Below are 16,452 nucleotides of genomic sequence, written 5' to 3' on the forward strand. Positions count from 1 at the left end.
ATAATAATAATAATAATAATTATTATTATTATTATTATTAGTGTTATTAGTATTATTGGTATTCTTTTTCTTATTATTATTAGTTTTATTAGTATTATTGGTATTATTATTAGTAGTAGTAGTAGTAGTAGTATTGGTATTATAATTATTATTATTATTATTATTATTAGTGTTATTAGTATTGTTGGTAACAGTAGTAGTACTATAATTCATTGTAGTATTATTATTAGTGTTCTTAGTATTATTGGTATTATTATTATTGTTATTAGTAGTATTGGTATTATTATTATTATTATTGTTATTAGTTTTATATAGTAGTAGTAGTAGTACTATAATTAACTGTATTGTTATTAGTGTTATTAGTATTGTTGGTAATAGTAATTCTATTATTAATTGTATTATTAGTAGTAGTAGTATTATTGGTAATAGTAGTAGTTGTCACATTAGCAGGTTATGGAGTAGATAGAAATGCTGGAGACCGGAGTAAAATAAAACACTGCATGTAACAATACATTGACGGACACTGGGGTGTGCTCAGACACAGACTTAAATACACAGAAAATGGGGCGTGGTATCAAACAAGATAACGAGGGGGAAATACAAATAAGGGCAAGACTAAACCAACTGAACATGAACTAAAAGGGGGAGACAAGGACTAAACCAAAATGACTAGAAACAGAAGGGGAGAAAACACTGGGAGAACAGAACAGAACAAGACATATTGACAGTAGTAGCATTAATTGTATTGTTATTAGTATTTTTGGTAATAGTACTACTATTATTAATTGTATTATTATTAGTAGTAGTAGTATTGGTAATAGTAGTAGTAGCATTAATTGTATTGTTATTAGTGTTATTAGTATTATTGGTAATAGTAGTAGTAGTATTTATTGTTTGGCATTTATATTTTTTGTGTAGGAGCACTTTAGTATGAGAAAAGTAAATAAAATGTATTATTATTATTCTCTTCAGACAGTAAATTGACAGACAAAAAAAAAAAAAAAATTTAAAATAGGACAAAAGCAGTCTCCAGAATATTATATATTTATAGATATCATGCTATATTTATAAATATCAAGAGTCCTCTAAAATATCTAATATAATACACTGAAACATCTGTAATTTATTTGTTGGTTACTGGTATTTTTGAATGGCTGTCGATGCAAAAAAAAAAAAAAAAAAGAAGCTTTTTGCCCCCCAGAAAGTCTTGAGTGAAAGGGCTAACCAGACAATGTTAACTAGTCAAACTTTAACTCTTGCTTGGGCTAGTAAGCAATTAAAAAAAAAAAAACACCTAATAACTATAAAGCGATGTATTCTGAAAGGTATTCTGGTCTGTTCCAGATGAAAGACGAGCATATGACCCTACAGGACAGTCCAGCTACAGAGAAGCTTGTAAGATGCTGAATGTAATCCCAGTATCCTACTTTCTCCGAAATATGAATCAGAGTGAACTCAACATGATGCATTATGGGCTAGGCTCACAGGTAAGAGCAAAGAAACTGATTTAGGGGCATTAATGGGGAGTTCCCTTACAATACTTCACTCGTACTGCGTCTGAAAGACGCTATGGGGAAAAGCTCCTTTTTCTCCGAGACTGAAGCATTTTCAATAACGCAGTGTAACTGCACGGCCATTGGTTCGTGCAGTGAGTAAAAAACGAACCAATGGCTCGGCAGCGGAGCTGCACGAGCGTATGGCGACGCTTCGCACCAGATTCCGCCAAATGGGGCGGAGTAACTGGCTATATAAGCGCACGTTTCGCCATAGGATCTCAGATTTCTTCTCCTTCAGCGACGATTTTCTTTGCTGATCTACGAGACTAGATGCTGCTCGCGGTTGACACGCCTTCGCAGCGGATCAAGCTGAACGAGCGACCCTGGGCAGATCGGAGCAAAGCGTTGTCACATTACTGACAGCTTCGCGTTTGTGTATGCGTTGCTTATGCTGCGCTCACAGAGGCGTAGCTGATTCGCTCGCGGGAGTCGCCCCGCCTCCCCCGTTCTCGCGTTTCTCTTCTCCAAGTTACCCCCGAGAAAGAAACGGTGAACGCGCGATCAGACTTCAGTGATTTAACGCCGGCAAAGCCCTGTGTGCGTCACTCTCTATGCAGCTTTGATCTGCCAGTGTGTTACATGAGGATCTGCGTCTCTCGCTTTATCGAGCGGCTCTATCCTTATGAGCAAATCGGAGCAGAACACTGTCACCTATGATTCTATATTGCTGACAGCTTCATATTTCAATGCGCCTCTCGCCTGGGCCACACCCACGCTGAGGCTGCGTGCACTGAGACAGACACGCTCTCACTAGGAGTATTTATGTCTGGATCTGCTTGCTCACAGCTCGTTTTTTCAATGAAGACGGCCCCGCCCCTCTCTTCGTCTGCTATGAGCAGATCTGAGGGGATGTGCGCAGCGTTTTAATCTGCCTATATACTCCTCTTCTTGAGTGGTTTGATCTTTTTAGGTGGATTCAAGGAGAATGCTGTCACTATGATTATTACTGACAGCTTCGAATTGGATGCGTCTGGGCCACGCCCGCGCTGAGGCTGCACTGAGACATTGAGTGTTATGTCTCGCTGGCGGCTCGTTTTTCAATGAAGACAACCGGCACCTCTCCTTGTCTGCTACAAGCGGACATGAGAGAATGCACACAGCACTTTAATAGCCTCCAAGCACCCCGTTTTGTTTCGGGTGCTGACGGCTATATTTTTGTGCAAAATGTTGTGACTCCTGGGCCCTTTCTGACAGTGCCCTCACAACCTGCCGTTGTTATAGCAGAGAAAATAAGAACAAACATTAACAAAAGAGGGCAAAATTCCTCTTTCACTTCTATCAAGCAGCGATCCCACGGCAAGTAATCAGCTGCTTGAACCAATACAACCCCTCGCCACACAGGCCAAGGCCTGGCAAGCCATCCCTGGAGTGTCAAAATGGGTTTTGGAAATAATAAAACGAGGTTATGCACTTAAGTTCACTTGAATACCCCCGCGCTTCAGCGGCGTGGTCTCCACCTCAGTTCTCGCCAAGGACATAGATGTTCTGCATGCAGAGGTGAGGAATTTGCTGGCAAAAGCCGGCACAGAGCGAGTCAGGCTTCTACAGCCATTACTTCCTCGTTCCCAAAAAGGATGACAGTCTAAGACCCATCCTCGACCTCAGACATCTGAACCGCGCCCTCATGAGATGGCCATTCAGAATGATTACACTGAACCAGATCCTCTCACAAATTTGTCCAGGGGACTGGTTCTGTTCATTGGATCTGAAAAATGCATACTTTCACATCCAAATTGCCCCCCATCACAGGCAATTCTTGAGATTCGCCTTCGAGGGAGTGGCTTATCAGTATACAGTCCTTCATTTCGGACTGGCTCTAGCTCCCTGCATGTTTACGAAGTGCATGGATGCAGCGTTTCCGCGTCCTCAACTACCTCGACGACTGGCTCGTGCTGGCCCAGTCGGAGGACGAGCTAATTCATCACAGATCCGTGCTCCTCAGCCACTTGGAGTGCCTAGGACTCAGGGTCAGTTTTGCAAAGAACGCGCTGTCTCCCAGCCAACATATATCGTTCCTGGGAGCAGTTTCGAGTCTGCCCAGATGAGAGTAGTACTTGCGCATCGACGAGCTCAAGCCATTCGAATGCTTGCGGCCTCCTTCAAAGTCGGAGCCCTTCGCTCTCTCAAGACTTTTCAGAGGATGCTGGGTCTTATGGCCTCTGCATCCCCTGTACTTCAGTTGGGTTTACTGCGCATACGCCCCCTTCAGTACTGGTTGAAACTGAGAGTTCAGTCCCACGCCTGGCGTCTAGGACGCCTGCGGATCAGGGTAGATCGGGCCTGTGTCACAGCCCTGACCCCTTGGAAGGACTCTCAGTGGATGGAACAGGGGGTTCCCCTGGACACGACGTGCAGAAGGAAGGTGGTCTCGACAGATGCTTCCAACTTGGGTTGCGGAGCACTGTGCGTTGGCAGACCAGTGTTCGACCAATGGTCAAAAGCAGAGAGTTGCCTTCACATCAACTGCCTAGAAATGCTAGCAGTGTGCTTAGGCCTTCACGCCCTTCTGTCACCACGTCTTGGTCTGCTCAGACAGCATGATGGTGGTGTCCTACATAAATCACCAGGGAGGTCTTTCATTGAGACGTCTGCTCACGCTAGTATAACGTCTCTTAAAATGGGCTCAATTCCACCTGCACTGATTGGAAGCAGCACATGTACCAGGCAGGCTGAACCAGGGAGCAGACATGTTGTCTCGGAGCAACGTCTCCTCAGACAAGTGGACGCTCCATCCCCAAACGGTTCAGGAAATATGGGCTGTCTTTGGCAAGGCAAAAGTTGACCTTTCGCCTCAGAAGACAATTCTCATTGCCCAATTTATTTTTCGAAGGAACAGGATGCATAGGCCCACAGCTGGCCCAACCTCCTCTTACACGCGCTTTCACCGATCGCTCTGATACTGCAGGTCATCAAGCGAGTCAGGGAGCAGAAACTCAAAGTCCTGCTGGTGGCTCCATTCTGGCAGAACCAGCGTTGGTTCCCAGATCTGCCTCGGCTGCTTTCATCAGCCCCTTGGCCTGTTCCACTGAGACGAGATCTCTTAACACAGGCAAACAGAACGCTATGGCACCCCCAACCGGAATTGTGGGCGCTGCATGTATGGTTTCTCGACGAGAGCCTGGAAGCATCCCAAAGAATATCTTGAGTACTATCTCTCATGTTAGAGCACCGTCTACAAGGCGGCTCTATGGCCTTAAATGGTCTGTCTTTTCCGCTTATGCTCCACCCGTGGTGCAGACCCGAATTTATGTGACATATCAGTGATATTGTCTTTTCTTCAGGAGCTGTTGGATAGGGACGATCTCCCTCCACGCTCAGGGTCTATGTAGCGGCCATAGCGGCATTCCATGACCTTATGGACGGTCAATCTGTGGGAAAGAACGATCTGGTCGTTCGTTTCTTGAAGGGTTCAAGGAGGCTCAATCCGCCTTGCTCCTTCACAGTCCCTTCGTGGGACCTGCCACGGTGTTGAGGGCTCTAAGTCTGCTGACTTTCGCCCTTTGACGTTTAAGACTGCCCTGCTATTAGCATTGGCATCAGTAAAACGTATGGGTGACCTGCAGGCTCTTTCTGTTAACATGATATGCCTGGAGTTCGGGCCCAACGACTCTTAAATTGTCATGAATACCAAGACATGGTTATGTGCCTAAAAGTCTCCCGACTCCGTTCAGAGACCAGATTATTACCCTCTTGGCACTTCCTCCATCGGAGCAAGACCAAGACTTAAATCTCCTCTGTCCTGTCAGGGCATTGAGGAGTTATGTAGAGCGTTCAGCTGCTTTCAGGCAGTCTGAACAGCTGTTTGTATGTTTCGGGGGCCACAACAAAAGGTGTTCTATCACGAAACACAGGTTATCCAGATGGATAGTGGAAGCCATCATGCTGGCTTACTCATCCTTGGGCCTGCAATGCCCCATGGGATTGAGAGCCCATTCGACTAGAGGCATTGCCTCATCCTGGGCGTGGTCCTGTGGCGTTTCTATTGCAGAAATTTGTGCGGCGGACGGCTAGGCCTCGCCGTCCACATTTGCTAGATTTTATAATCTAGATGTCCCGGCCTTGCAGGCTCGGGTCCTTTCTGCATGAATGGATAACTGTGACCAGTGCATAATTAGTATGTGGTACGTCTTGGCCCTCTGTGTGAGTTCCAAACTGTACAATTTTTTTTCTGGAACGGATGCTTATTAGCTTAGCCTGATTGAGCAAGATGGCCCATACTAGCCGTCAGATGCTAGGGCCATGATTAGTCGTTCCTCTATCATAGCACGGTGGGATTGTACTGGTTCCCCATAGCGTCTTTCAGACGCAGTATGAGTGAAGATTCGTAAGGGAACGTACTCGGTTACTCTCGTAACCTCGGTTCCCTCAGATACGGGAACGAGTACTGCGTTGCTAGCAGTGTTGGGTGTAACGCGTTACAAAGTAACGCGTTACTGTAATAATATTACTTTTTTCAGTAACTAGTAGTGTAAGGCATTACTCGTCTGAAAAAAGTAATATTATTACAGTTTTCCCGAGCTAGTTACTTGCGTTACATTTGCCAGTAGCACCTTCATCACACACAAGGCACACGACAACACAGAGAACAGAAGGGAAGGGGAGGGGGGCGCGAATGGAACAGTGATTGGTCTGGGTTTGGCACGAGGTATCATTAAATTACCATCACCGATTGGTCGACACCCGGCAGCCAGCAGCAGAGCTGCACTTGCAAATTGAGACCTGCAAACCCGCGGGACCCAACGCAACAGAGTGCGGCGCGGGACAAAACTTGATGGACAAGTGCGTGTGCTGGTGCGGGCGGGTAGAGACTCGTGTGTGTGTGCGCGGGATGCGGGAAATTAAAATGATTCGCGGGACTTCCGCAATATAGAAATATATAAACATAAAATATCTAAAAAACAAAAAAATGTTATTCATCTATTGCACAAAAGCAGCAAGAACAACATATATGATTAGTAAGCGCAAGAATAGGCAGTTTCGATTTAAAATCGAATGTTTTAAAATGTAGCCATCTGCTGATTTATGGAACGCATCGCCAATCAATGGTGTTTAAGATAGAATTCACTCACTGCTCAAAAGTTTTGAATAGTGCTGAATATTGCGTGCTTACGAATCACAACACACAAAGTGTAGACATTTATGAAAGATTAATTGTGCATAATATCCATTGTGTTATAAGAGCTTTATGAGATCGCGTATGCACTGAGATGTCAGCTTTAAAGGAGCTTTGTTTGTTTGCATTCTGCCGTGGATGCACGCAGTAGGTCATGTTTGCTTTTTTGTTAAGAATAACAGTGGTTTGTGTAAGAAAAAAAGTAACTAGTAATATAACTAGTAATATAACTAGTTACTTTCTCCAGGGAGTAATAAAGTAAAGTAAGGGATTACTATTTTTGAGAGTAATATGTAATATGTAATATATTACTTTTTTGAGTAACTAACCCCAACACTGGTTGCTAGCCGTGCTATGTAGCCGCACAACTCAGTGGTTGTTTCAGTCTAAGTAACCTGAGATCCTATGGCGAAACATGCACTTATATAGTCAGTTACTCCGCCCCATTTGGCGGAATCTGGCGCGAAGTGTCGCCATACGCTCGCGCAACTCCGCTGCCAAGCCATTGGTTCGTTTTTTACTCACTGCACGAACCAATGGCCGTGCAGTCACACTGCGTTATTGAAAATGCTTCAGTCTCGGAGAAAAAGGAGCTTTTCCCCATAGCATCTTTCAGACGCAGTACTCGTTCCCGTATCTGAGGGAACCGAGGTTACGAGAGTAACTGAGTACGTTTGGTGGCCTGAAAATGTGACATTTAGTAAAACGGCTTTTGAAGTGCAAGTTTTTGTAAATATGTTTTGACTTCTGCATTCTATAACATATAAAACATATGATAAACTTTTAAAAAATTGTCCTCTGTAGGGTACTAAAGCTCTGGCGATTTCCTTGGTAACCAACACCTCCATCCTGAAGCTGAATCTGAGAGATAATTGGATGGAGGGAATAGGCGGGGCTGCCATTGCTGATATGCTCAAAGAGAATTGTTACATCACAGGTGACTTTCTGCAGTCCCACGCACAACATCACAGTACTGCTTTGTTTCCATTGGTCTTTATTTGGGATTCTCTAGTAGAATGAACTTCAAGTCTGTTTGATCTCATCTTGTCATGTTTTTTATAGAGGAACATGGGGGCTGGACAAGTCTGGAATTTTTTAGAAACCAATGTCTTGTGAGGTGTTTTATTATGTTGGCGTAACAAAGCTAACATACTGATTTCCTAATAGGCCCAAATTTCCAGTGACATGGATTGAAAACATTACCTAACAATGAGCTAAATCATTTAAGAAACACGCTAGCAATGTGTTAAAAATATTAACAGTGTTAAAAACATTCTAACAACTAGGTAAATTATGCTAGGAACATGCTAAAAGATTCTAGTAATGTGTTAAATAATGCTAGAAACATGCTAGCAACTCATTCAATTTTGATACTGGTAGCTAATCTATGAATTCATGCTAGCAACATGTTAAACATGCTAAATCATTCTAGAAACATGTTAGATATTAACTATGTTTAATGTTAACAACATGCTAAAAAAACTTGATAGCTAATGTATAAAATCATGCTAGCAACATGTTAAAACATGCAAACAATGTGCTAAATCATTCTAGAAACTATGCTAGCAACATGTTAAATATAAACAATGTTAAAAACATTCTAACTTGATCATTTATTCTAGCATTAGCAACATGTTAAACAATGCTATATGTATTAAATCATGCTAAAAACATGCTAGCAACTTGTTAAATTATGCTAGCAACATGCTAACAGTGAGTTAAATCATTTTAGAAACTATGCTAGCAACATGTTAAAAAATATTAACGATGTAAGAAACTTACTATTGTTAAATTATGCTAGCAAAATGCTAAAAGACACTGGTACCTAATGTGTGAAATCATGCTAGCAACTTGTTAAAACGTGCTAAATCATTCTAGAAACATGTTAGCAACTTGTTAGCAACTACCAAAAAATATTAGAAACATACTATCAACTTGTTAAAGTATCCCTGCTGAAAAAAACAGCTAATATCAGCTTAGTCTGGTTTTAGCTGGTCAACCAGCCTGGTTTTAGCTGGTCAGCAGGCTGGTTTTAGAGGGATATTGGCCACTTTCCCAGCCTGGCCAGGCTGATCAGGCTGGTCTTAGCTGGTCAGACTGGGAGACCCCAGCTAAAACCAGCCTGGCCAGGCTGGGAGACCAGCTAAAGCCAGCTACTTCCAGCTTAAACCAGCTTAGACCAGCCAACCAGTCTAGGCTGTAGCTGTTTTTTTTTTCAGCAGGGAAGTTGCTATCAAACTGCAAAAGATGCTATTAATGTGTTAAATCATGATAGAAAAAGCTACAAATTATGCAAATTTAAGCTTAAATTATGCTTGCAACTTGCTATAAAAATTATGGTAATGTATTTAATCATGCCAGCAACATGTTAAAATATGCTAACAATGTGTTAAATCATTCTAAAAACATGCTAGCACCATGTTAAAATATCAACAATGTATTCAAATGTTAGAAACATTCTAACAACTTGTTAAAATTATGCTAACAACATGCTAAAATAGGCTAGTAATGTGTTAAATCATGCTAGAAACATGCTAGCGACTCGTGAAATCATGCTAACAACTTAAATTATGCTAGTTATATGCTAGCAACATACTAAGACATGCCAGCAAGTCAAGTCACCTTTATTTTATAGCGCATTATACAATAGAGATTGTTTGTTTATTCAGTTCAGTTTAATTAGGATGACCATACGTCCTCTTTTCCCCAGACATGTCCACTTTTTGGACTTAAAAATGGCGTCCAGTTGGGATTCGGCTTTTGCTTTCTACAGTCACCATTCATTGTGTGCGTTTATGTATTAAAGGGGTCGTTGGATGCCCATTTTCCACAAGTTCATATAGGGCTGGACAATATATCGAACGATATTGTGAGGCGCGTTTAGTCAATGAAGCCGGTACTTTGATTAGTAGTAAATCTCCATCACGTGCGTTCCGCTCAGGTTCCGCTGGAGCAGCAATTAATACACAGAGACGTAAATCTCTGACAAGCTACGCCATATCGCGCTCAATATCGCATTCAATATTAAGTTCATATGATTTTTTAGGGTCTTAATGAGAAGTCCATAATATACTTTGGTTAAAAATTCTCAATAGTAGTGTAAAAAAAACACCCTTTTACCTTGTCAAAATCAGCTCTGCAAAGAATCAACTCATTCTATTGCATGGTCCTTTAAATGCAAATGAGCTCTGCTAGCCCCGCCCCTCTCTGCCGTGGGATGATGAGCCGTAATGTTTACTTTAGCCACATTTAGCCGCATTTAGCCGCGTTTAGTGGCGAAACTGGCCAACAAGCACATTATTAAGAAAGGCCATTTGCAAAGATTAATAAATAACCCTTATACTTACTTCTACTGTGGGTGAAGCTGCATCAGGAACATTTTGCACGAGCATAGATGCATATGTAGATCGGGATCAGCGTTTTCCTTTTAAAAAACGAAAGTAACGTTATCCTCTGCATCTTCAGTGGCTCAGATGTCGGGAGTAAATGACGACTGCTATATACATTATTACATCCAACAACAGAACACCTCAATCGCTCAATCACAGACTTTCTTGTCTTCCCCTGCACCTGAGTCACACAATGGCGATCGGAGTCGGACTGTTTCAGCTCAGGAGAGGGCGGGATTAAGGTAAGGCGCTCATGTCAATCAGCTATCGTAGGAGTGGCCTCTGTCTATGTGTCGTCACACCGACAAGAAGCTAAGAATGACCTGATTTTAAAAAGGGGATATTACTTTTAAAGATTAAAAAAAATCCACTGGGTGTATTTTTATCATTGTAGGGTGGTTGTGTACACAAACTGCCAACACACATTAATGTTCAAACAACATGTAAAAGTAAGTTTTGCATCTGATGACCCCTTTAAAGCTTGTGCGGGACTGTTTTCTTAATCCCGCTCATGCAAACATTCTAATATTGAATATAACTGTCATGCATCGCAGAGTCGCTATCAATATGCAGAGTATTTAAATCGCTTTGGATTCAGCTTGTGTCGGATGTAGGGTTGCCAAATCCACATTTTTTCCATGTTATTGGGTTGATTTTAAACTGTTGCGGCGGGTTGATTTTCTCCCATGGGCTAAAAGTTTGAAATATTGCATAAATTCCATTTGACTGAAATGCTTGTATTTATACATTTTGCATTCCACCTGTGATAAAACTGGCAAAGATCAAAGGTGTGTACATCCTCTTTTTTGTAAACTAAAATATGGTCACCCTAGTTTAATGACTGCGTAAAGATCATCCAGTATGAAATGAGTTTAATTCAGCTGTAACACAGCTCTTTGGAAAACACTAGTGTTATTATCCAGATCAGTTCAGCTCTCATCCAAAGTCTCTGTACAATCAATTCAATAATATAGCTAAACATTAAGACCCGGTTTCGCAGACAAGGCTTAAGCCTAGTCCTAGACTAAAATGTAAGTCTGAGTTGTTTCAACTGAAATAAAATTGCACTGATTGATTTTAAAATATATCAGTGCCTTTATTTTGTCTCAAGATGCACACCAGTAATGTTTTTTTCTTAGCATGTTCATAAAAATTACTTAAATGTCCTAATTGAACTATGGCCTAATCCTGGCTTAGTCTAAGCCCTGTCTGGGAAACCGGGCCTAAGTGTCCACAATGTAGCATGCCAGAAGCAACAGTGGCAAGAAGCCTAAACTCCATCAGTTACAGAAATGGAGAAAAACAAACCTGGGAAGAAACCAGGCCCAGTCGGCAGTTCATCCTCTGGCCAGACAATCCAACATGGTGTGGTTTAATTCCAGGCTGTATCATAAGTCAGACTGTGTGTTGTTATCATTCAGAATATTCCTCAAGTTCTTTCTGCCTGTATCACACTTTGTCTGTCTAGTTGTTGTTGTCCTACATTGTGATGTCTGAGCACATACAATGGGGTTCAGACTGCATATAAAATCCAGTTCAAATACAACTGTTTCCCAAATAATGTCAAGTTATTAAACACACATTGTAGCCATTCAATGCATTTAAAAACTTTTATGATTGTGTGGTTGATTTTGTAGAACTCCCTCAAGGTATTAACTGTAAAACCTATGCTTTTCCTTCCCAGAAATTGATTTGTCTGAAAACCGGATGAGTGAATATGGAGCCAAGGCTTTGTCCAGCATGCTGTTGGAAAACTCTACCTTATTCTCTCTCAACCTCTCCGGGAACCATCTGGATGAACGAGCGGCCAGACACCTGTCCCCAGCTCTGATCGGCAACCAGAAGCTTCAGCACCTCGACCTGAGTCACAACAAATTCGGAGACATAGCAGGTGAGATGATTTGAAAAGCTGCTGATGAAAGGTTCACCGCTTGATTACTGCAAACCTCCAAATAACTTTGCTTTAAAAGGGTCACTTAGTGGTTTTGAGGCATTTGGCTGCCACATGTTGAATGGGTACATGTAACAGCTGGACTGGAAGACTACAATTTTATGGCTACTTAGTAAGACAAGTACTAGAAAAAACAGCTTGAAATTTGACCTAACACATGCATAACAAAAAGAACATTAACCTTCGGTGCAGTATTGCACAATGGAAATGAAATTAAAATGTGTCCGTTTCACTTACTTTGAGCAGTTCATTATAGTGATGATTTTATCGCACTACAGAGTATTATAAAAATGTCTAGACACAAATTTGGATAATTTAGTTTCAGTTCACCAAGCAAAAGAAGAGTTGCCCAGTGCAGTGACTCTCAATTGGCAGGGTACTTAGACAGAACCATTGGAGAGTTTCATTGGTTTATTATGTGCAGCAAATCTCATTAATTCAGTGGCGCCTTGCAAGGATGTAGAGCTGCTGTTTCACTTTTGATTATGCAACTTACTTAATTTTAGAGAAATAATAGACTTTTTATAAATGAAATCTGTGATCTGTCTATATAAACTATTTCTATATGCCTATAGCAACATATAAGGTATGATACAGTTTACCTTCTTTAACTTTATTGCATCTACTTCTCCCATTTGCGTTGACTATCACACTATAGACTAATACAAGCAGATACAACAATAATTTCTCAAATAGTTATTACAATACCGATAAATGTAACATTCACTTTAGTGGTATGAGATGACTGGATCCTTTCAACTGATTTCCTGTTGAACTGTCACCAACTGAACTGCATTGGTAAAACTATTTAAAAAATAGTGAATTAAGCTACAAACATCATACTTCTTTCACTTAATTCAGTTAATTTCATAAAGCTAGTGAGCTAAGCCAGTAGCAGTACTGGCAGTGTCATGTAAACATGGCTAAAGACGTCAAAGAGTAACAGACAAACAGAATCAATTGAGTGATTTATGCTGGAACCACTCCGATTGATTCAAAGTCGTGACTTTGATCGATTCACTAGCAAAAACAAATTATTTGATTTACATCACTTTAGAGCAGGTTCGTGATCTTCTTTTGATTTAGATCGGAACTTCTATTAGATCACAAATCATTTGATTCAAATCGGAACTTCAATACGGGTTTGCAAATCATTTAATTCAGATCAGAACTTCAATGCTGTTTGTAAATCATTTGATTTAGATCGGGACTTTTATGCGTGTTCACGAATCATTTGATTTAGATCGGAACTTTGTACAACGCAAAACATTTGATTCAGATTGGAACTTTGGAGCCGCTTCATGATCTATCTTTTTTGATTCAGATTGGAACTTTATTGGAGCATGGATTGTGAATTATTTGATTCAGATCGGGACCTCGAAACGGGTCCTAAATTATTTGATTCAGATCGGGGCTTCAATGCGGGTTGACAAGTCATTGATTTAGGAGCGGAATTTTGGAGCGGGTTTGCAGATTCAGATCGGAACTTCTATCGGAGCAGGTTTGTAAATCATTTGATTCAGATCGGGACTTTGATGGGTTCGGAATTATTGATTTAGATTGGAACTTTGTGTATCGTGAATCATTTGATTCAGATTGGAACTTTGGAGTAGGTTCACAATCTTCTTTTGATTCATATTAGAACTTCTGTCGGAGCGTGGAGCCTAAATCATTAGATTCAGATCGGGACTGCACTGTGGGTTCATGAATCTTTTGATTAAGGCTACATTTACACTAGTGCACTTTCATTTTATAACGCATAACTTTTGCTACAGTTATGCCTTACATTTACATTTCTCCGGCATTTTTGACCCTCGAAAAAAAAGACTTTTGAAAACGCTGCAGACGTTTTAGTTTGAAAATTCTGGGGTTGCGTTTCAATGTAGCCAAATGGACCATGGTCGCCAATGATGGCATGGCTGCCCACATTCGCTCCAAGCACATAGACGTGTCCGCAATCTAAATAACATATAACAGGGCATCTATGTCAGTACACAAATATTGGTCTAGTGTGTTAGAGGTGAAGAATATGCCTTTAAACAAATCCTTGTCTGCAATGTTTTTTTTTTTTTTTTTTTTTTTTTGATATTTTGATAAACGGATGTAATGTCAGTGGAGAAACCTGCTAATAAAAACCTTCAAATCCGTTGTTTTCAAACACATCTGGCTCACTAGAAATTATTCATATCTTTCTGTGGGAACATATGGAAATGCAATTCTTCAAAATAATGTTGTTTTTTTATAGCTAAGTGCTCTCTTCTTAACTGCAATGCAAATTGGAAATGATATTCACTGTCAACACATGCACAATATCTTTAGATTTGCAATATCCAGAGGGCTGGATCTCAAATGATCAGAAACTCCAGTATGATGATGAGGGATATAGAATACAGTCCTAAAGCCCCATCGCTGTCAGCATAAATGACAGAGTGTGAGGATAGGGAAATTGCCTCAATAAAATATTGCATATAATCATCAAGAGGAACTCCTCCATGACCTGCCATGATTCATACATCCTTAACAGATTCCACTGGCACGTCTCTGTTCATATTACATATGGTGATGGCTTCCTTTTTATAATCATACTGCTTGCTTATTCTTGGCAGGCTACCCTGGTGATCATTGCTAACGTGGTCAATAAGGCCTGATATAGTTATGTATATCAAATATGATATTCATTGAGCTTTTTTATTTCTTTAAGAGCTTTGAAAATAGGAACCATTTGAGGAAATGCTATTTATTAGCTACAGTATGCATAATACCTTTCAAGAGTCTGGGTTCATTGAGATGTTTTAATATTTTTTAAAAAGATGCTTACCAAGACTGGATTTATATGATTAAAAATACTGTAAAAACAACAATATTCTTAAATATTATTAAAATTTAAAATAAGCATTTTCTATTTTAATATATTTTAAAAAGTAATTTATTCCTGTAATGCAAAACTGAATTTTCAGCATCATTACTGTAGTCTTCAGTCACACAATTTTTCAGAAATCGTTTTAATGTGCTGATTTGCTGCTTAAAAAACATTCCTTATTATTATTACTATAAAACAGTTGTGAAACAAAATTATTAAATTATCTGATGAATAAAAAGTTAAAAACAGCATTTATTTGAAATTGAATTGTTTTGTAACATTATAAATGTTTAAAATATACATTTCTTTTGAATAGCAGTGAGCTTCTCTCAGGTTTCTCAAGTTGCCATGACAAATGAGTTTACATTTATATTTTAAGGGAGGTAGACAGGGTGGCTCTAAAGCTCAAAACTGGACATTTGCAGGTTCAATCCCCGCAAGGAGTGAAATATGAATTATCACCATTGCACGATTGAGCAAGACATTTCACCTCAGGCTACTCCAGAGGGATGGATTGTCCTTTTAATAAGTTGCTCTGGATAACAGTCTCAACTAAATCTATGGCTCTCACCTGCGTTTTAGACCAAGAACATCAAGTCGTGACCCAGTCCATAGAGTTCATAGAAAAATTGTGTGTAAGGCATAATTTGACATTATTATTAAACTGATGAGATTCATCACAAAAATGTCAGTTTATTAAAAATCAAAACATTTTCCAGATTATTTTGATAAATACTTCTGTATATTATATTATATTATATTATATTATATTATATTATATTATATTATATTATATTATATTATATTATATTATATTATATTATATTATATTATATTATATTATATTATATTATATATTATGTTTAGAAAGAAAGTTGCTGATACAGGGACCATCATATTTTAGGCCCAAATTACTAGTTACTAGCCAGTTAGTTCCCACAGGAATTAAATCATAAGTGGAAGACACAATAATACACTGAATTAATAACAGTAACTCCCCCATGTTGCTCTTCTCCATCTTTCTCTTTCCTCAGGGGAAATCCTGGGTGCTGCTATTGCCGAGAACGCGGGAATGAAGTCACTCAATCTGGCTTGGAACTGCATTCGAGGAAAAGGAGCCATTGCATTTGCTAAAGGCCTGGAGGTAAGAGGAAAATAAAGTCCATCCTCTGCCAAAATCACTCACTCATGCTAAGAGCTTACTTTGGACTAACATCCATTGATCAAGTCAGGATTTAACAACTCTGTTATAGTAAAATGTTTTTCAATCAGCATCCTATGTAGTAAAAGGGATCTTATCATGAGGAATCAAAATTTAGGTAATCTTTTGAGATAAAGTAGGTAGTTTGTCAAAACATTCTGTGAACTCTTGATAAAATAAAGACACACACACACACACACACACACACACGCACACACACACACACACATGTTGGGTTTACATGTTTTATGAGGACATTCCATAGGCGTAATGGTTTTTATACTGTACAAACCATATTTTCTATGGTCCTACACCTACCCTACACCTAAACCTAGCCCTCACAGGAGATTGTGCACACTTTTACTTCATCAAAAAAACTCAT

General features: G+C 39.9%; 1 protein-coding gene across 1 annotated transcript in view; it reads left to right on the forward strand.

Annotated features, from left to right (window-relative positions):
- The window catches only part of lrrc74b (leucine rich repeat containing 74B), a 21,556-nt gene that overhangs the window by 3,091 nt on the left and 2,013 nt on the right, over positions 1–16,452 (forward strand). Inside the window, exons 3-6 of the mRNA XM_073841410.1 lie at positions 1,345–1,487; positions 7,474–7,606; positions 11,743–11,949; positions 15,904–16,013. Coding sequence (XP_073697511.1) covers positions 1,345–1,487; positions 7,474–7,606; positions 11,743–11,949; positions 15,904–16,013 — 593 coding nt within the window. The remainder of the gene's footprint in view (positions 1–1,344; positions 1,488–7,473; positions 7,607–11,742; positions 11,950–15,903; positions 16,014–16,452) is intronic.

Source organism: Garra rufa, chromosome 5 (assembly GCF_049309525.1).
Source record: "Garra rufa chromosome 5, GarRuf1.0, whole genome shotgun sequence".
NCBI classification, from domain to species: domain Eukaryota; kingdom Metazoa; phylum Chordata; class Actinopteri; order Cypriniformes; family Cyprinidae; genus Garra; species Garra rufa.